A 21,094-nucleotide genomic window follows, 5' to 3' on the forward strand; every position below is an offset into this window, starting at 1 on the left:
AAAGGCTCAAAACTGTCTCCAGATGCCTTTTTCCTTCACTTGCTTTTCCATCAGCCTCTTCAATGTCAACAACGTGGAAAGAAAAATCACCCAGGCTGGGGCAAGCTGTGCAAGACTAACCCAGCCTCAGTCCCTCTCTGCAATCCCAGACCCTCCTTGGCTTCACCTGGCTCAAACCTGCTCAGAACCAGGAGGTTTTGAACAGAGTCTGCATTGTCCTTTGTATGGAAAGCCCCAGCCTGCCCTGGGAAGGCTCATAAAGGAGTTTCAGCTGCTGCCAATCTCTCCAGTCACTCATGACCTTACAATGTGCCTCCTGTCCTGCACAGTTTATTACTCTGCTCCATCAGTGACTGCAGAGCCCAGAGCAAGCCCAGCTCATCAGCAGCAGGAGAAGCCCCTGGCAGGTGGTGGGGCAGAGCAGCCCACCCAAGGCACCCAGCTCAGCAGATCCTGCCTGCCAGGGCCTGGGGAAACCTCCCTGCTGCAAAGCAGCTCTCAGGAGGCAGACAGAGTCATTAATGCCGGCAGAAAACCCCCAGATGTTCAGGACAGACTTATCTTACTTTTTTAGATTTTTTTAAATCAGTGTTCTGGTACTGCAGGGAGAAAGCACTAAAGGAAGACACCATGTAATTGATGTCCTTAAAAAATCTTACTGTCAGTGCAAAATACAGGTTTGTTCTCAGTGGTTTAGCTGGCTTTTAAAAGAGAGTAAGGAAAGATGCCATCCTGTATTTTTATAGTCCTGTTGGAATCTTCCAGTGAGAAAGTGGGCAAATCTTACCGATAAAAAAATCTGCAACACACATGGAAGAATAAAAATTCAGGAACACCAAAAGACACACTGAGACTTACAAGCAAGCCTGAACTCCTGCTGGATGTTTTGTACTTTTAATTGCAAGCCCCTGTGTGTCAAGCACAGCTCAAGGGGCTCTCTGGGAATCACCCACTGCATTCCCCATTTCACTGGGCTGCAGAACAGCAGGAGCAGAGGTGTTTGTGCAGCACCTCCCAAAGCCAGGGCTCTGTGCCTGCCCAGGTGTGAGGAGGACACAGCCTTACCTGTCTGGTGAGGCTCCCCCCCAGGTTCATGGTACCAGAGCCAGTTTTGTTGGTCTGCAGCCACAGCATCACTGTGGAGGTCAGCTTGTAATGGGCAGTGCGGCCACTGGACTTCTCCTGCAAGTGCAAGGGGACAAAGAGGGACACAGACAGAGGTTGAAATCCCCCCTAAAGCTAAATGGGGGCTGGCACGCCCCACAAACAACAGGCCAGGTAAATTTAATCCCCCTCATGCAGCACAGGCTCTTACAGACAATTCTAAGTGTGCTCATTCCTCTAATTTTCCAAAGTAAATCCAGTTAGAGCAATTCACTCTCCTAATACCTTGTTTTTATTACCTAATTAGTGATATTTATCTGTAGCTCTTTATGTTAAAAAAACCCCCACATCTCAGGATCACATGCACAGAAAGTAACATACTTTCAATTCTTCTGGGATTCTTTTTGATTACAGCCCTGACTTATCTCTATCCAAATTGCTTCTGGGCATTTTCAAAAATTAACAAGGGAAAGAAGTTTACAGGCCTGACACAGTCCTGCATTGTTCAGTGGAACACCTGTGCTCCTTAATTGTCTGGAATTAACTGGGTTTTGTTTTCACTGGGGTGTATCAGCTCCCCAGAGGCTGTACCTGAACCTCCACCACGTGGATGGAATCCCAGCATCCCTTAATCTTCTTTGATCCATCTCCAGCTTTCTTAATGAGGATCACCCCAGCAAAGCCATGATCCAGATCCCAGAGGTAGACAGAGGAGACTCCACCTTCAAAATACCTGCAGGAGGCAACCCAGAGGCAAGTTAAAAGCAAGCAGGAGAGTCAGATATCAATAATAATCACCTTAAATAAGCAGAATTTCTAAGTCCTAATCCAGATTTGTTTTTTCTTTCAGGACAGCACACTCTCTCAGTTACACACCCAGAAACACAGCACTTCAAATCACTTCATAATGCAGACTTTAATTACAAAACAACTGCACATGTCTCTGAAGGAGAATAAAGGTCTGGGGAGAACCAGAGCTATTTACAGATTTCCACAGGACTTGAGCAAACAATTCCTCTGATTCCAATTACCTACAACAGCTGCTAAAAGCACGAGCTACAAAGTGGGCTCAGAGTAAGGCTTTATTTTACAATCTGGTCTTTTTCCCCTCTTCTCCCTTGCTATTGGCAAAGTCTGGAAGTTCTTTACAGCAAAGTTCACTAATTAAGACAAAAGGGAGCAAGTAAGTAACTTTATGTTGCTGCCTCAAAAGTCTGTGTGAAGCTGACACTGATTTACTGCAAAGGGAGCTGAACTGGAACCAGGGATCTCAGAAATGTAGAGATGCTGTTGAAGTTTTATTATTCCAGCATCAGGTATGGGGAACAAGAGAAAAGCCAGACTGCCTCAATCTCAGGTGTCTTTTGCTGAAAGTAACTCAGGAAACCAACTAAAAATGGGATCTGCAGAGCCCCATTCCCTCTGGGTGACACTGGTGCAGATGGAAATGCACTTCATGAAATAATGGTAAACAACCCATCTGTTGGAAGAAAGGAGGAATTCTGTCTTCTAGAAAACTGGAATTGCAACCACAGCATTTTATCCCTTCCATTCTCAATTTAGCAAAGCCACGAGGAGGATGAAGGAAAAGGGAAGAATAAAAACTCTATGGCACACAACTCTCACATCTCAGGGGTGACCATGGCACACAAGGATCATGTGAAAGGGGGAGAGGAAACTTTATAAACTTCATCAACAACACAAAATGTTGGTAGTCAGACTTTTCATTGCCTGCAGGAGGGCAGAATCTCATTATCCAAAGGCATGAGGAGCAGCCAGGAGTGCAGATTAACCTGTCTGCATCCTGCCTGCCTGTCACACACACCTGGCAGTGACCATCACTCCTGCCACAGAGGAAATCATCCCTCATGAAAAAATCATCAACCCTTCCCACTCTGTGCTTCCTCCTTCCTAACCCTGGGCCTTCCAGGTGGGACTGGTGCTTAAAAGTCAATTTTCTGCAATTTGGAGTGCATGGATTACCCCTAAGCACATGGATTAAAGCACACCAACCCCTCCCTTGCCAGCAGGCAGGAGAAAAGGCACGGGAAGTGAACTCCAGTGACACTTCCAGCACTTCCAGCACATTCCCTGCACCCACAGACCAGCTCAATCCCTTGTTTTCAGAGGGCAGAGTCACCCAAGAGCCCCAATTCCCTTTAACTGCAGACACCCAAACCAATGCTGACCTCAGGGAGGTAAATAATTTCCTATAAACTCACCACAGCCTTTTATTTCTAATGGGTGGCTCTGCCTCTCCTGGCCAAGCCCAGCCCAGGCAGCTCAGGACCCACTGTCCTGGGGCATTGCCAAGCAATGATAACACAGCACTGGAAAAGCAAAGCCCAGCCACACTAAAGCCAGGCTTCCACCAGGCAACTTCAACCTAAGAAACCAACACACACCCTCTTTACACCCCCTGGGGAATTCACAAATGGATTTTGGTTCATGCAGTTAAATTCCAGTTCTGCAGTGAACCTCAGCTCCAACCTAAGCCACCCTTCCTTCGGCAGTGGGAATCAGAGGCCAGAGAGAAGCAGCTATTGTCCCTTCTCAGAGGCAGATTGCTTTCAACAAATATATATAATATATCCTTTTTCATACACAGAATCAGTGAATTCACTCCAAATGAGCTGGCAGTCACTGAGAACATTGCAGTGTGCACAGACAGTTTCCCCATTACCCACTTTATGACCTTGCTACGAGCATGAAACATCAATTAAGAGAGGGACCGAAACAAGGTTTTGGGAAATTTCTTCTTACCTACTGTACTTTGATCCTAATGACATGAAACAGGAAAAAATAATCTTTATGTGGTTCACCTTTATGAGATTTTACATAAAGGCTTTTGTGGGTATTTTAAGAATGTGCTAAAATGTTGTCTGAAACCACATGAAGCCGTGAGAGGAACCTCCCGCCAGAACCAACAGCGCACACATGGAAACGCTTTCAGTGCCTTTGGAGATCTAATGAATCAAATATAGAATTAATATTGTTTTAAATACCAACATGCACTTCCAATAAAGCTGCTCTGCCATGGCCAGGCCCAGGAACTGGAGGCTGGAGCAACAATGCCAGTGACTGAATCCAAGGCACGCCAGGATTTACATTATCCAAAGGCTCCCAAATCCCCTCCTCCTTCATGGGGAGGGAATAAATACAACTGATCACTGCACTGCCTGTCACCTTCAAACAGCACTGGAGTGGGATTTCTGAACCTCTGAAAGTCACTGTTGGATATAAGGGAACATTCCTGGTTTTTTTAAGTAAAAATAAAGAGGTGCCACAGGCTAATTGGTCCATAATAGAAAACGGGATGATAGATTGGGAGGAATTTAAATTGACATTGGTGGATTTGGATTTGCTGCAGGAGGGCTGGGCTTCCTCCAAGAAACCCCTTCACCATGGACTGAAATGCAGCACACACTAAAATCCAAGCAGGAGAGGAACCAGCTTGGAAAAGGCCCCGGGAAGGCACAAACTGGGACCTTCTCTGGTAAAGACACAGATGGAGAAGGCAGGGCACAGCCCCAGAGTCGCACACAGCTCCTGCATTGAACATCTCCTGCCTCAGTGTCCTGTTGAGATGTCCCTGCCCTGGTCCTCCTGCACAGCTGTGCCTGGAGAAGGCAATCTGTCTCCTTTGGGAGCTGCAATCACAGAATCCTTGAGGCTGGAAAAGCCCTCTGAGGTCACCAAGCCCAACGTGAGCCCAGCACCACCACGTTCAGCACCAACCCATACTCCCCACAGGTTTTCTGAACACTTCCAGGGCTGGGGACTCCACCACTGCCCTGGACATCCTGTTCCAGTGCTTTACAGCCCTTTCCCTGAATTTTTTTTCCCTAATATCCAACTTAAACCTCCAGGAGCTGGCACAAGCTGGGAGGCCATTTCCTTTTATCCCCTGGGAGAAGAGACTGACCCCCACATGGCTGCACTGACTCTCCCAAAACAACCAGCAGATGCTTTTGGGATGCTCAGGAGGCCTCAAGTAGGAGCAATTCCTGTTGTGGTACCTCAGAAACACCCCAAGGGACAAACCATTCTCACAGGACAGCTTCAGAGCAGAGCAATCACTGCTCTCTGCCTAAGGACACCATCAGCCCAGGATGTTTCAATCAAGATCAATCAGGCTTTACCTACAGACAAAACTTTGTTATAAAACAATGAAAAATTTGTTTTATGGTTGTCATATCCCTTTAGTAACAAGAAAAACACTGATATCATAGTTGATAACTATGATAAATGATATCATAGTTGGGTTCAGTTAGAAGGACCTCAAAAGATCATCAAGCCCAAGTGACATCCCTGTCCTTGGAGAGGACAGCCAGTGCTCTATCTCTGGGAAAATAACTTTTATAAGGCTGCCCAGGAAGGTGACTAAAAGGCAAAAGGCCCAAAGCAATCATTCATTCTCTTCACAGAATTCAGAACAGCAGTTCACTCAAAATCAATTATAGTTTTAATGTCATGATCAAACACTGAGGTTTTATACCTGTTACTCATCAACCACAGAACTCCTGGAAAAAGCTGTTTTATACAAAAAATGTCACACTTAAGACTGACCTACTTTACAAATGCAAGAATAAAAGAAAATATTTAAGCTAAGAGTGATCCAAAGCTTTATGAAGTGTTTGAAGTTGGAGCGGGTGGAGACACAGGATGGAAACTTGTCTGAGGAGCAGGAGCTGGACCCATGAAATAGAGGCTGTGGCCAGAACAAAGCTGCAACTTCAAGAGGGATGTGATAGGGGAGGAAATCCCCAGCTCCCAGCACAGCCCTCAGGGAAGCAGGGCACATTAATCACTTTGGTTTAGCACTGAAGGACAGCCCAGGAAGGCCCCATGACCCTCCTGATAATGTTCCTCCCCTCCCAGCCTCACCAAGAGATCCTGGCCACTGTGTGGAGAAAATGACTTTCCACCACACAGCAATAAAAACAAGCTCTGACTTTCAATTACACCTCAGAACCAAATCGTTCATCCATAAAAACATTTGTGTATTTTCCAGAAAGAAGCTGAGAGCCAGAGACAAAAAGTCTGTGGCTTATGGCTCTCCCAACCCCCTGATGCCAAAGCACCAGCACCTGGAACCTCAGCCTGGCTCTGAAACCTTCCAAAGCTTGCACAGGGTTTCAAACTGGCTCATTTAAAGCAGAAAAATATATTTTCTTTTATTCCCTAAAGGTCACCTAGTTATTTCTTCCAGCTCCAGAAGCGCAGCACAGAAAGGGAAAAGTCTTCAGCTATTTACATCAACAGACTTCCAAGAAAACTGGCATTTAAAAATCCTACCCCAAAGGAAAATACTGAGCATTCAGCTCACATGTTTTTACAAGAGTGACAATGACTGATGTCACAGCGTGAGCAGCTGGTGTCTCACAGCAACCCAAAACATTTCCTAAATGCTGAGGTGAGGAAGCACATTCCAGCTCTCCTGGGAGCAGGAACTGGAGTGCCAAGTGACAACTCCCACCCTGTCACCTCCAGCCAGCACAGGAATCACAACTGAAATATGAAGGAAGTGGCAAATTTGAGCAACCCACCTTTCATCAAACCCCAAACACTGCTCAGGTGTTCAACAAATGCCCTGCAACCTCACACTCAAGGAGGAGGAACAGATTCTTCAGGACATCAGCTGTCCCTCAATAATTGTAGCCTCCATCCAGCTGTGAGTGCTGAGGCTCAGGATCCTTTAATGAGGGGACAGGAATGAGCAGGATGTGACACTGGAAGTCCAGGGCATTTACAGCTCCTCTCTCCTTCCCTGGCCCCAGGAGCACAATTGGGGAGCCCCTCCACAATCCCACCCAGAGATTAAAATGAAGAAGGTAAAATGTCTGTGCACAGCCCAGGGGTTTTACACCCCACTTGATGAACTCAGCCCAAATTATGCTTGGGGGCTCTGTACAGGTATTTTACAGGAATTCTTTCCAGCATACACAGGTGCAAAAATCCCTGGAGCAAACATACCAATCCACTTAGGTATGTGTAACTTCAATGCCAGTTGTACTTAAAAGCACATCTGGACCACGGTGGGATGACTCAAAGTGCTCAGCAGAGCTGTGAAGTGCAGGAACTCAGCAAGGAAGGACAAAGTACCCAAACAATAGGATCCTGAAGGCTAAAAGTCTCCCAGAAGTTCCCAGTTTGTGCTTTCTAGCACCTTTCATTATTTAATGAATGTGCACTGCTCACATTTTCCTTCCCATCTCACTGCTCCTGGCAGATGGAAATGAATGACCAAATCCCTTTGGAGAAGTCACCTGGAAACTGTCCCATGAGCAGGACAAGGGGTTATTCTGTACGTGCCCAAAGGAGGGAGAGCCTCATTACCTGCAGGAATCTCCCACTGATCCCAAACCCTTCTCCCATGGCCATCCCTGGGCAGCACAGACACTGCTCCAGCCACCCCCAGTGTGCCACATTCCACACTCTGCCAGCTGAAACCCAAACGTGGACAGCAGGGAACAGACAGCAGAAATCTTCTGTGCTGTGGTTTAAGGCTGGCAAAATCTTTGGAGGCTGCAGATCTCACATGACATCAGTTCTGTGACACAATTCTGTATCAGGTCTGCCACAAGAAGGCTGCTGCTGTTTAAGTTGCTCTGTCCTCAAATTCCACCATTAAAGCACTGCACATTTGTGAGGGCATGAGGTAAATTTCTGTCCATACAATACTGGTTGTCTCATTATTACAGACAACCAGTTCAAAAATTCCAGCTCACAACAAACTGACAGTTCAAAATTCCATCTCCTTTTTGAATGTAAGTCATTCCTTCCTAGGGATTTAAAGCCTTCAGAGAGCAGTGTTTGAGGACAGTGCTGCATCATCAGTGCTGACCTCCTAATCCAAGTGTTCAGTTTTTATGTAATTACAGAGAACCCTGGGAACCCAAGGGAAAAACTCCTCCTCCATCCAACATCTCGGATTCAGAAGATAAGAATGCAGTGTGTGCAGAGCTGCTCCAAAATGGAACTCCCAAAGAAGAAAAATCAGATGAAAAGCAACTGATTTCGTTTTCCAGCATGCCAGTACATTTAATTTTCCCCTCTTTCTAAGAAGATTCTCTAATATTTATCAAGAACTTCAATATTAATTCTGCTCTGAACTGCCCATGGGCACGCTTAGGAGGGGATCCCAACCCAAGGAAAAATAATTTCCTTGGGAAAACAGCATGGCTGTAACTGTAAAAGCACACAGACATGAAAGCAGAGAAAGTCTTGGTGGTTTAGACCTGTCTTAGGAGATTTCATCTCACTCTTATTAGGCTGGCCCAAGGCAGGAATCTCCCCTGCTGCCCCAGCCCATGGTGCACATCCCCAGGCAGTTTCCTCAGTGCTGGGATGCACAACAAACCCATCTGGATTCAATCTGCAGGGCCCTGGCTGTGCAAGCCCCAGGAACTCCCATGCCCAGGAGAAAGGCAGCACAAAGGGCTGCAGCAGTAATGAGGAACAGGGAGCTGATGGCAATAAAGTCACTTCAAAGCTTTGCAGGGGCTCCAGCCCAGGCAGCCCAGGTTTGCATCTGAGCACAAGCACAGGGCTCACAAAGGGCTCACAGCCTAAAGCCCTCAGTGAGCTCCAGCCCCATCCAACCTGGCCTGGGACACTTTCCAGGGGTTGGGCACCCACAGTTTCCTTCTCTGGGCACCCTGTGCCAGGCCAGGCTGGGCTGAAAACCCCTGCTCACACCTCTTGCATCTGCTCTTTACTTGGTGGAGCTGGGGCTGTTCCATGCACAAAGCACAGCAAAGCTGGTCACAGATGGATGCAGCAGTTCATACAAACCCTGGGAGAAGTGCAGAGGAATTTGTGAGCTGGCCTGGGCTCCTCTGAGAGAATCCTGGGGTCTGTCAGGGGAGGAGAACTCCAATGGCACCACAGCAGATCTCAGGAACAGCCACAGCCCAAGGGCAGCACCAACAGAGGTTTCCATTTTTTCTTATCAGGACAAGTGGACTAAGGCAGTGCCAGAGGTTGTTCAAGCACACAATCCAAAATAAACCAGGAAAAAGTTCAACTTTCTTTAGCTGTTTTTACTCTATCCAGTAGTTTATGGGACATGTGAACATGCTCAGAGCAGATGATGGCACAAAATGAGACATCCCTGAGCCCAGCAAAGCCAGGCTGCTCCACGAGATTAAACAGATTATTAAAAATGAAAAATACACCTAGCCCTGAGCACTCTAAAAACGAAAGGGCAAACTCATCTGTCACTGGGACTTCACTGCTGTACCTGGTCAAAGGCTCCTAAACCCACACATTGCTGAGGCCAGGGCCCAGGAACTCCTCCTCCAGAGCAGGGAGAGGCACTGGGTGCTCACCTGGCTGCAAAGAGACATCCCTGGGTTCCATCCACAGGACAGGAATGTCCCCATGCAAAGAGCACAGCCCTGGGTGCCACCTCAGCACTGCTAACACTGTCCAAAACTGGGATAACTGTCCTGGACCAGATTCCAACCAAAATTCAATAATAAAAGGATTACACACAACAAAGACATTTCAGAGGTCAATCCTCTCCCAGACCTCCTTCCACTCCTACCAAATTCCTGGTCCAGAGCTCTAATATAACAAACTGAAAATGGATCAACATCAAAACAGAGACAGAAGCAGAAGTTCAAAAGGTTTCATTCTCACTCTGTTGAGGAAACTCAAAATCTTAATCAATACAAACATTTTCCAGGAACAGAATGATTAAGATGATGTTTTATCTTTTTCTAAAGCTGTTAAAAATCAAAAGACCAATAAATCCAATTTAAGCCACAGAAAAAAGGAGGAATAGCTTTCTAAATGTATGTCAGTCACTAAACCAGTCCAAAGTTGCCAAAGCTCATCCTGTTTGCAGACAGATCAGCAGCATCCTTCCCAGGGGAGGTCTATTTAATCACTTCAGAAATTATTTCTTCCAGACAACAAAGAGCCATTAGATTACTTAATTAAAGGCCTGATTATCTCCAACCCAAAACAAGAGAAGGCAGAATCTAAAATAGAGAGATTTAAGCAGCTGCCCTGGTCCTCATTATGCTTTGATTTCAATCAAGCACACACACGTCAAGCAAAGGGCAATAAATTACAACCATGTGTTGGAAGAAATTATCTTCACCATACTGGAAGTGGAAAGCCAAGGCTCTAACTGAGTGGTGTAAGATATTAGACTTCCATCTGGGAATAATAACCTACTGAACACAAACATGCCAGAGCATTAGCTCCAGGCACTGCTGGAGTTAAAGCTGGCAGCAGGAGATGGAAATGGAACAGTTGTTTTTTGGGAAAGTGACATGGATTTTGGTAAAACAGATAACCAAGAAACATGCTTGTTGTTTAACACAGAGGACAGAGAGGGAACTGAAATCTGGTGTAATTCCTCTTTAACCCAAATAGCTCCAGAAAGGAAAGGTGGGAAACTCCAGAGATACTAAAGGTAGTATGTACACTGAAACAGGCACTTAAGGCCAGTTCAGCACTGGTTCACAGGAACTGAAGGTTCAGCAGAATTATTGTTCTGCATCTTTCATGACTTTATTACATGCAGTACTACAAGACTTCCCCAAACTCAATTTCACACTACAGTCACTCAGTGGCCATTAAGCTTTTGGGGACAAAATTGAATATTAAGGTCTCTAACAGTCAAATCTGAGTGGATTATTGCACACAAACTGTTAACAGACCCATGCCAGGCTGTTTCCCTCAAAACACCCACAGCAGCAGGTGCCAGCCCCTTGGGAAATGGCAAACACAATGCAGTGACTCACTGAACGTAGGTGGAGACTTACCACACCTGATGAAAAGAGAAATCTAAAAAGGAAAGGTGTGTGGGCCAAGTGGGACTGACACAAGGAAGAACTGAAGCAATCTCAAGTGCTGGGAGAGGCCTGAGATGAATCCTGTGAGATATCAGCACTTTCTGTGCTAAAGGGGAGCTGATCCAGGGGAGGCTGGGACCACAGGGGGAGAGCAGAGTGGGATGGAGATGCTCCCAAAAATGCTCATTTATCTACAGATGCTGGGATGAGCTGCACCAGGTGTGTTTGGAGCAGGGGAGTGAGCCCTGTGCACAGCAACTGCTGAGAGACCTGGGGCTGTCCAGCCTGGAGAGAGGAGCTCTGGGGTCACCTGAGTGGGGCCCTCCAGGGCCTGAAGGAGCTGACAGGAAAGACGGAGAGACACCTTGGACAAGAGGGAATGGCTTCCCACTGCCACAGGGCAGGGCTGGTGAGATATTGAGTGAAATTCCTCTCTGTGAGGGTGGGGAGACCCTGCCCAGAGCAGCTGTGGCTGCCCCTGGATCCCTGGCAGTGCCCAAGGACAGGCTGGACAGGGCTTGGAGCAGCCTGGGACAGTGGAAGGTGTCTAGCAAGTCTGGACACAAAGGAACTACTTGCTTTGAAAAACCCAGCAGAAACTCTCATTATAGGAATAAAAAGCCTGAACAGCCCAGGAAATTCAGGCAGGCTGGATGTGGTGCTCCCTGTGAGTGCTGTGATTAATTTTGTATTCACTGTTACCTCTCTTTCATAAAACAGCAGCTGTGGCTACAGAGGCAGCTCAGGAACATTCTCTGCCCCACAGAGGGACAGAAGAGCCTCTTAAGGGACTGCTGGTGAGGAGCTGATGTGTCAGATTTGAGGCTTCTCCCTCAGCACCATTTTCATCCTCTTCTTCATCTGCAGCCACTGCACTTAAACTGGCATTTTCAAAGAATTTGTAAAGTATCAATTAGCCTGGTGTCCTCAGTGAAGGATCTGTGTGGGCAGGCAACCTCACCAGAGAGAGCAGAAACAATGAAAGCCCCTGCAGGACAACTCAAAATGTAGATTTTCTGCACACTGCCTACAGACTGATCCCTGTTCCTGGAGGGTGAACCTGGAATACTGTTACCATTTAACAGTAACCAGAATTTCCACAAGAGACACAGTCCTGAGGGCTGCCAGCACGCTTAGCTCTGATTAATCCATCAAGGAGCCTGAAGTATCTCCCAGAGTGGAGAAGCTCTGCTGTGCCTGGCTCTGGAGCTGTTAAGGACACTGGCCCAGGATGCCCTGAGCCCTCCCTGCCCAGCTGCAGGAGCTGCCAGGGCAGTGACACTGCCAGGACAGTGACACCTCCATGGACCCTGCCTGGCCCAGCCCCACTGCTGCTCTACAGACACTGCCAGGGACAGCTGCCAGCTCCAGCAGCCAGGCAGTGACACCCCTGCCACCACAGAGTGACATCCCTGCCAGTGCCAGCCCTGCCCAGGCAGTGACAGCCCTGCCACCCAGGCAGTGACTGCAACCCTGCCACCCATGGGGTGACAGCCCTGCCACCTAGGCAGTGACATCCTTGGCACCCAGGGAGTGACATCCCTGCTACACAGGGAGTGATAGCCCTGCCACCCACGGGGTGACATCCCTGCCATTGCCACTGCCAGCCCTCCACCACAGCCCTGCCACTGCCATCCCTGCCACACAGGGAGCAACATCCCTGCCACCATGGGGTGACATCCCTGCCACTGCAACCCCTGCCACCCACGGAGTGACATCCCTGCCAGTGCCACTGCCACCCCTGCCACCCAGGGAGTGACATCCCTGCCACCCAGGGAATGACATCCCGGCCACCCGTGGAGTGACACCCCTGCCAGTGCCACCTCTCCACCACAGCCCTGCCCAGGCAGCTCCAGCACTGCTCCATGAGGAATTGCTGCAGCCATTCCCCACCCAAGGTGTTGTTGGCAAGAGCAGCACTGAGAGAAGCTGCCATTTGTTGCAACCTCCGAATTTCCACCCTCTGATCTCCAAGTAAAAATTAAGCTTCTGCTGTCAAAATACAAAAATCCTATTGTCTTGTTCAGAAACCTGCAGAGCCCAACTGCAAGAACAAAAGCCTGTTTCTACATCTCTGTTGGAGGTAAGGTACAAATCCTGATTTTAAGCACAACAAACCCTTCAGACACTGAGGTTAAGTTTCCTTAACTTTGCAAATTCTTTCCACAAATGCCACAATTTTCTTACACTGCACAGCCAAACATTAAACCACCCCTGTCCTCTTTTCCTCCTCCACTTTTGGGATCACAACAGGCACTGAAGTGTTCTGTGCTGGCACCTGTGCCCATGGTCTGACCTGTCCTCCTGGCTGTGATCCCTCCTGGGTCCCCTGTGACCATTCCTGCCTGTAAAAGCTGCACTGACAGACAGAAAGATGGAATTTGGAACAATCACACCTTTCCCTTCCACACAATACATGGAGATTGTTATATAAAGGTACTGCTGTACCCCACGCTGAGCAGGGCTCAGCAGATTCACCTCAGTCACAAACCTGTCCTGTGCTTGCCTTTCAGCCAATCCAAGCTGTTCAAAGAAGTTTTTGTATCCAGCCATGACTTCATGGTCATCTGAGCAGAGAGGGATTTAAAAAGACAACCTTGGTTCCATAAACCTCCCCATTTTTGTCTCAGGGTATTAAAAATCTTATTGGTCCTGCTCTGTTCTGCATCTGGGGAGTAACTGCAAATTTGGCTTTGCTGAATATGCAAAATTCCTTTCTTCCACTCAGTTCAGACACCAATAACAAGTGTTACTTACAAGACGAGTTGGAGAGCTATGAAAATAATGCATGAAAAGTAAAGATTTGATACCTGTAACAGAAGTGTGATGCTTAACACACTTGGACAGGCTGTATTTACACTGAGCCACAGAACCCAGCAAGGAAAGTCCCTTTTAATGTGCTTCTGCCAGCACTGTAACATGATGAACTACATCTAAGGCTGTGTTTTATCTCCCTTTTCAGGCAACAAGAGCCGCAATGAAGTTTGCTCACTTTTTTCATGGGCTTTAGGCACCTCCCTAAGAGTGTGTCCCAGTGAAGGACACACTGGTTCATTTTGCTTTCCAACACTCACTTGCTGTGCAGTTTTAGCATCACTTTCCACCCCAGCACTGCTCAGGAGACCACAGAGCCCACAGCTGAAGCTGATCCCATCCCAAGGATGTGGAGGTAAGTGCAGTGCAGGACCAGCACAGCCCCAATTTACAGAAAATTGTTCAACTGGTAACTCACCCAGCCAGCTTCCTCTTGCTGCTTTAAAAAGCCACTGCCCAATCTACATTGACCCCACACAGGATCTGTTAATTCCTTTGTTTTACACCTCTTTCACAGGACAGGGCCTGAACCAAGCACCCTGCAGCAGGAGCACATCAATCCCTGTCCAGCTGCTGCCCTTCAGTGCCTGTCCTTTCACTGGGACATGTGAGAGCTGCTGCTGCACACAGAGATTTTTTAAGAGTACAGCCTTGAGGGAATGGAAAATGCAGATGGTTTAAGCCAGAACTTAGAGATCAAAGAGAAGCCAGGTCATGCCAGGACAGAGACACCATCAATCTGTTCAAGGGGGAAGGAGGTGGGAAAGCACCTCAGCACCAGCTGACAGATTTCATCACGTCTGGCATCACAAACCCAGCTCTGCCTCCCCCCAGGGGACACAGACAGACAGACAGACAGGGCCCAGAGGGTAGGACTGACATACAAGTCTCTGTACTGGTCGAAGGCATTGTTGGCTTCCACCTCCAGCTTGCGCAGGCGAGCCGAGGGCATGGCACCGTCCTCCAGGGGAGGGTCGTACTTGTTGCTCCACGGTGACCTGCAGGGACAGAGGAAGGGACAGTCACACCAGGGGACAGTGCTCACACGGGTTCTTCAGGTGAGGGAAGAGACAAGAATGTTGACTCCATGTTCAGAAGGCTTGATTTATTATTTTATATATATATATATATATATATATATATATATATTACATTATAACTAACTAAAAGGAATAGAAGGAAAGGTTTTCTCTCAGAAGGCTGGCTAAGGATAGAATGGAACAGAATGATAACAAAAGGCAGCTGGCTCGGACAGAGAATGAGAGCCAGCTCTGCTGTGACTGGTCACTAAATCCAAACATCCACATGAGACCAATCACAGATGCACCTGTTGCATTCCACAGCAGCAGATAACCATTGTTTACATTTTGTTCCTGAGGCCTCAGCTCCTCAGAAGGGAAAAATCCTAAGAAATGATTTTTAGTGAAAAGATGTCTGTGACACACCAGGGGACAGAAAAACAGACAGCAGGGTCTTGGGCTGGAAATGGGGCTGTGCATTCTATTCCTATCTGTGGGGCAGTTATCTTCTGTTCATGGGGCAGTTTTAATTTATCTCTCCCACAACCAATCCTCCCTCCAGGAGATCTCTGCTGTCCATGGCCACTGAGTGTCCCTGCATGGCTGATCCAATTCCAGCATCCCATGGGGAGTTGCTCCGCCCAGGGGAGGAGCCAAGCATTCCTACCTGGATACAATCTGAGGTTTGGGACACCAGGGCAGCCTTTGCCCCCTGCATTCCCAGGGGAGCAGCTTTGTGCTGCCCTGCATGGCCAGAGGGAGCCCAGGCCCATCTGCAGCAGCCCTGGAGCTGCAGAGGAAAACTCCCCCCTTGTGCAGGATCCCTGCTGCAGCAGAGCCACAGCTGGCACTGCAGGAGGGCTGAGCCCCCATGGCATGGGGCTGACCCACAGGCTGTCAGATCAGATTTTGACTCTGCCCATATTTTTTTTTTTAATTTGTATTATAACATTTGTATTTTAAGTTTTCCTAGTAAAGAGCTGTTATTCCTACTCCCATATCTTTACCTGAGAGTCCCATAATTTCAAAATTATAATAATTTGGAAGGAGGGGGTTTACATTTTCCATTTCAGGGGAGGCTCTTGCCTTCCTCAGCAGACACCTGGCTTTCCAAACTGAGACAAGGAGACAGAGCCTGTTCACAGCCCCGAGGCTGCCAGAGCTGCCAGGAGCATCTGGAAACACTCCCAGGGATTGCTGGGGTGTCTGTGCAGGGCCAGGAGTCAGCCTGGATGGTCCTTGGGGGTCCCTTCCAGTTCAGGGTATTCCATGGCTCTGAAAGGTTTAATATTGATGGGTCTGAGCTCATCCACAGATGCTGAACTTCCACAAAAACCCAAAATGTGCCCAGAGCAATCTACCTGTAAGAGCTGCACTCTCCACAGCCATTTCCAACACTGGCAAAAAGGGGGAACTGAGCCCTCAGAACTCACCTGGGGGCCATTCCCTGGCTTCAGGTTTTCTATATTAAAAATATCAGGTTTCAATCTGTTCCTTCACATACTTATATTATTCAACAACAAGGCTTCAGATGTTGAACATTATATATTAAAAACTGTTTTCATGCAAATACAAATCGATTGTGTAGTTTATTTGGGATCTGACAGCATTTGAGCCAAACACTCCTGGCTATGATTAAGGTCCACATTTTCCTCCACTACTCTGCTTTGAAATAAACTCTACCTTTAGCATAACATTAAGAAACCCTTTGAACAGTCTGAAGGATTTAACAGGGTTTTTTAAAGCTGCAGGTTTTACTACAATTTCTGCAGGTGTGGAAGAGATTTTTGTGTTCTTAATGAAAGATTTGGTATTAAAAGATTAATGGAACCCTCTGCCCATCTGCTTGAGGCTTTTATAACTCCCATTCTAGAAACCTGCATTTTGCTTTTCATTTCCCCTTGGAGTAACCAACTTACACATATCACACTGCTGGCTCAGAGAAAAGCTCCTCTACCCTTTCTCTCCTCTTTCCCAGCCCCTGGCTGCAGCACCGGGTCCCAGTCCTGGCCACAGGGAAAGGTTTTTTCTCTTTGTCACTCATTTCTCAGAAAGGCAGCGGGGTCTGGCACCTGTGTGATGCAAAGCACAAAGCCCCAGCCTCTGCTTTGCTCCCACAACTCCTGCCAAACACACTTGACAGGAAAGGGGACACCAGGGAAAGTGGAGGAGTTGTGTCACATCCACCCAAGTGATGCTTTCAGGTCATGGTTCTATCTCATGGCTGTGTCCAGTTCTGGGCACACACCACAGGAGGGACCTGGAGGGGCTGGAGCGTGTCCAGGGCAGGGAATGGAGCCCCAGGAGAGGCTGAGGGAGCTGGGCAGGGGCTCAGCCTGGAGCAAAGGAGGCTCAGGGGGCCCTTGTGGCTCTGCACAGCTCCTGACAGGAGGGGACAGCCCAGGGGTCGGGCTGTGCTCCAGGGAACAGGGACAGGAGCAGAGGAACAGCCTCAGGCTGGGCCAGGGGAGCTCAGGGTGGGCACAAGGAGGAATTTCTGCATGGAAAGGGTGCTCAGGCCTTGGAACTGCCCAGGGAGTTTTGGGGTGCCCACCCCTGGATGTGTCCAGGGAAGACTGGACATGGCACTCAGAGCTCTGAGATGGGGACTGGTCAAGGTTGGACTCAATGGTTTTGGAGAGTTTTTCCAACCTCAGTAATTCTGGGGTTTTGTGATTTTAAACAGCTGCATAAAATGTGGCTGCTCTGGAGAGGAGTCACCAGCCACAGGATCCAGCTGGGTCAGGCTGGGAGGGCCCACAGGGCCTCACCTGGTGCCAGCTCCCTGCTCCAGCAGGGCCAGCCCAGAGCTCAGGACTGAGCCCAGATGGGTCTGGAACAGCCCCAGGCAGGGACACTCAGAGCCTCTCTGGGCACTGTGTCCCACAGTGTGCCAAGTTCCTGCTCCTCATGTTCAGCTGGAGCTCCCTGGATCAGTCCCTGCCCGTTCCTCTGGTCCCAGGGAGCAGAGCCTGCTCAGAGCCCTCCCTGCAGACAGGGACACACAGGGATGACACACACTGCTCCCTTCTCAGCTCTTTCTTCACTCCTAAAACCTCTGAAATCTGGGGCAGATTCACATAAACCCCCCCTGGTGCTACCCTGGTGCTCCCAGGTGGCTGAGCTGCTGCACAGGGTGAGCAGGAGCTCCTGCAGAACCCCTGGGAGATGCTCCAAGTGCAAACACCAAACTCTCCCCAGGCTGCAGAATGGCACTGGGGGCAGCCAGAACAGACCCTGCCAGCCAGCAGCTTGTGCCATTTTCATCCCATTCCAGCTGGAGCCAGCAGCAGCTTTACCAACAAAAAAACCTCCTAAAACAGCCCTGTATTTTTTATTTTTGTGGAAATGCACTCACAACACATTTAAACACTTAACTGGAGGCTATTTGAAGAAAGACAGATGGACAAGCACTTAAATTTCAAAAGTCAGACCTCTAATTTCCCCAAAAGAGAATGGTTTGTGTTTCAGCTAACAGGTTTCAGTGTTGTTGGCCCCAAATTCCCCATAAGGATTCCATTTAACAGAGTGATCAAACACGCTTCAAGTGGAAATGTATGGACAAAGTCAGGGACCTTGAAGTCTAATATTAAAAAATAAAATTAATAAAAGCTCTGACTTCACAATGTGGATTCCATGACTGTTTGATATCCTTCAAAAACCTCTGCTATTCCAGGAGCACTCACAGAAGTACCTGTGAGACTCCCACAAGCAGGATTTAATAATATGAAGAAAATAAAAATTATCTATTTATGAAGATTCAAGGAGACTCCAAAATCCACCTTTCAGTCTGATCCACATTTGTCATGGAGCAAACCAAGTCTGTCTAAACATAAGGAAAGACTAAACTGTGATGGGCTAAGCATTAGGATATTCACTTCCCACAGCAGCATTTTTTCCAGGCAAATTCCCAGTGAAATTGCAAAGCCACTGGAAAAAGCCAGCCCTGTAAAACTGGAATCCCATGAGGAAGTCTGAGCACCCAGCCCCACCTCTCCTGCTGAAGGACAGTGAGGCTCAGCTGACCAGGGAGTGCTTGGAAATACCTGCATTAAAAATATTTCTTGCTAAAAGAAATGCAATTAGCAATCTGTCCAATAGGAAGGGAAGGTGTTTAGCTGGGAGAGTGCAGGAATTGGGGATGCAGCACGTGTCAGGCAGGGAACAACATTCCCTGGGACTGCTAATCGAGCGTGTGGCTCTGGAAAATGGCTGTGGAAATATCAAAAGCTTTTAAAAGCCCAGTGAACTCCTCCTAGACCTTGGCCTAATTGATTAAATTAGTGCAAGAGGCACTTCCCAGTAACAAGTGCAGATTTGATGAGGTGAAGCAGTGTCTGGACACAGGCACAGAATGGGATTAACATGCACAGGGCAGTGCTGCTGGGGTTTCAAAGGCTTCTGCTGTGTGCTGAAGGAAAGAATTTACTCCATGAATCAGAGCTGGGACCAATCAATTCCAGAAGGAAGAATCACTTCAATCCAGAATGCCTGAATCAAAAGCCTTAGGAGCAGGATTCTTCCCTGCCAGCAATTAACACGTGGTGCCTGTTCTGGAGGAACAAATGAAAGAGCTTTTCTGAAACCTCATTACTTAATAAGTCCCGAAAATTTCAAAGTGATTTCAAAAAGCAAATTCCTCCTGCTTCCTTGCAGCTATTTAATACCTTCTGAGAAAGAGATGGAGCAAATTTCAGAGGCAAGAGTGACACTGACCTTAGAGGAAGGGCTGTCATGTGCCATAATTAAACACAGGGGTCATTAGTGATTGCACAATGTCCCATTAGTGTCTAACCAGTGCCTTTCCTGTGTCCACATCAGCAGCCTGAGCAGGATGCAAAGGGGCTGCAAGAAACATCACAGCTTCAGGGAGAAAGCATCTCTTGAAGGATCCACAAGAAATTCAGGATTTAATTCTCCCTCCTGCCAGAGGGGCTGCAGTTGTGGGTGCATCAGCTCTGAACTCTGATTTTATTTACTAATTCAGAAGTGATAACATGCAAGTAGCTGCTAATGTGGATCTAACAGCTGGGGCACACAAAATTAATGCAAAATGCTTTTATAGAAGGCACCAGGCTCTTCTGTGGAAGATTGGAATAGTTTCTAAATATGAGATAATTGCCCTAAAGAATGTGAGTGACACTCCACCTTGGGGTCCTGCTCACTTGCTGGCCCCCTGCAATAGGTTATATTTTAAAAACTCAATAGGATTTACACTCAGCCACAATCCAGAGGCACTGTCAAACTCTGCATCCATTCTCATTCTCCATCTCTAGTTTCCAGGACAAAATGTATCTCAGCATGTTCTCTGTGTAAATCATCCACACACACGTGCTTCACATTAGAGAGGGACCTTCCCTGCAACTCTCAGCAACTGAACCAATTCATCTCAAATCTTCTGCAAGCTCAGCTGCTTCTACAGTCATGCCTGAGCCAGAGAAAAAAGATTTGTTAAAAAATATTTTCTGAATCTCCACTTTGAAACACAATTCTTGAAACATTCTTGCCAGATGAATGTAAAACCCTACATCAAATCTACACAGAGCAAAGTGAGATTCTTCCTGGAGATAATTCCAAGCACTAAAATGTAAATTATGAAAGGAGAGACAAGTGGAAGCCTGAGAATCATCCCCAGAAGCAGCAGGATGGCTGAGCTGGTAATTCAGGGCAGGAGATGAGTGGGTTCCTTACCTGACAGCCCAGCACCCTTTGTTAAGGGGAAGAATAAAAGTGCTGCAGGAGTCACAAAGGTTTCTGGCCTGTAAACTCATTATTCTTATATTAAATATCTGGAACTCTGCCACTGTCACTACAGCCATTAAGGAAAGTCAGCAATGTGAGAAAGGGAAGGGATGATTTTAACATCAATGAAAAACATCATCCTAATGGCAAGGTAGAGGAAAACACATTAAAAGAGAGACTGTGCTCAAAGTGGCAGCCAAAACACTGAAACCTGATTGTACCATTCCAGCACTGCAGTCCCTCCTTCTCCAAAATTAATTATAATTATACACAGCTCATAGGGTTCAAGTATTTCCATTGGTTTTGTCTCCAGTCCTCAGAATATATCAGCTATTTTGGTAGATGGGGATTCCTTTTCTTTGGTAAAAACTTGGGCCAAGATTTTCAAACAGAACTAATGACACTGAGTCCAAAGTCAGTCTTTTCCTTGTAAAATATGGAGTGAAAGAGCCTTTCCCAGCTAGCAAATCCACCCAGTTTTGTACAAGCTGAAGATGATTTTGTTTAAACCCACAGCTTGCATCATCTCTTTTCTGTCATTATCCATTCCAGAGATTTTATAACTTTGCAATGGTCTCATTTCCTACCAAGGCCATTTCTGCT

General features: G+C 47.4%; 1 protein-coding gene across 2 annotated transcripts in view; it reads right to left on the reverse strand.

Moving 5' to 3' along the window:
- The window catches only part of CAPZB (capping actin protein of muscle Z-line subunit beta), a 63,425-nt gene that overhangs the window by 12,011 nt on the left and 30,320 nt on the right, over positions 1 to 21,094 (reverse strand). For both annotated transcript variants that reach the window (XM_059487393.1, XM_059487394.1), the window contains exons 4-6: positions 14,615 to 14,728; positions 1,696 to 1,837; positions 1,066 to 1,182 (exon numbers count right to left, since the gene is read on the reverse strand). In XM_059487393.1, the coding sequence (XP_059343376.1) occupies positions 1,066 to 1,182; positions 1,696 to 1,837; positions 14,615 to 14,728 (373 nt within the window). The remainder of the gene's footprint in view (positions 1 to 1,065; positions 1,183 to 1,695; positions 1,838 to 14,614; positions 14,729 to 21,094) is intronic.

The sequence above is a fragment of the Ammospiza nelsoni genome, chromosome 22 (genome assembly GCF_027579445.1).
Source record: "Ammospiza nelsoni isolate bAmmNel1 chromosome 22, bAmmNel1.pri, whole genome shotgun sequence".
NCBI classification, from domain to species: Eukaryota; Metazoa; Chordata; class Aves; order Passeriformes; family Passerellidae; genus Ammospiza; species Ammospiza nelsoni.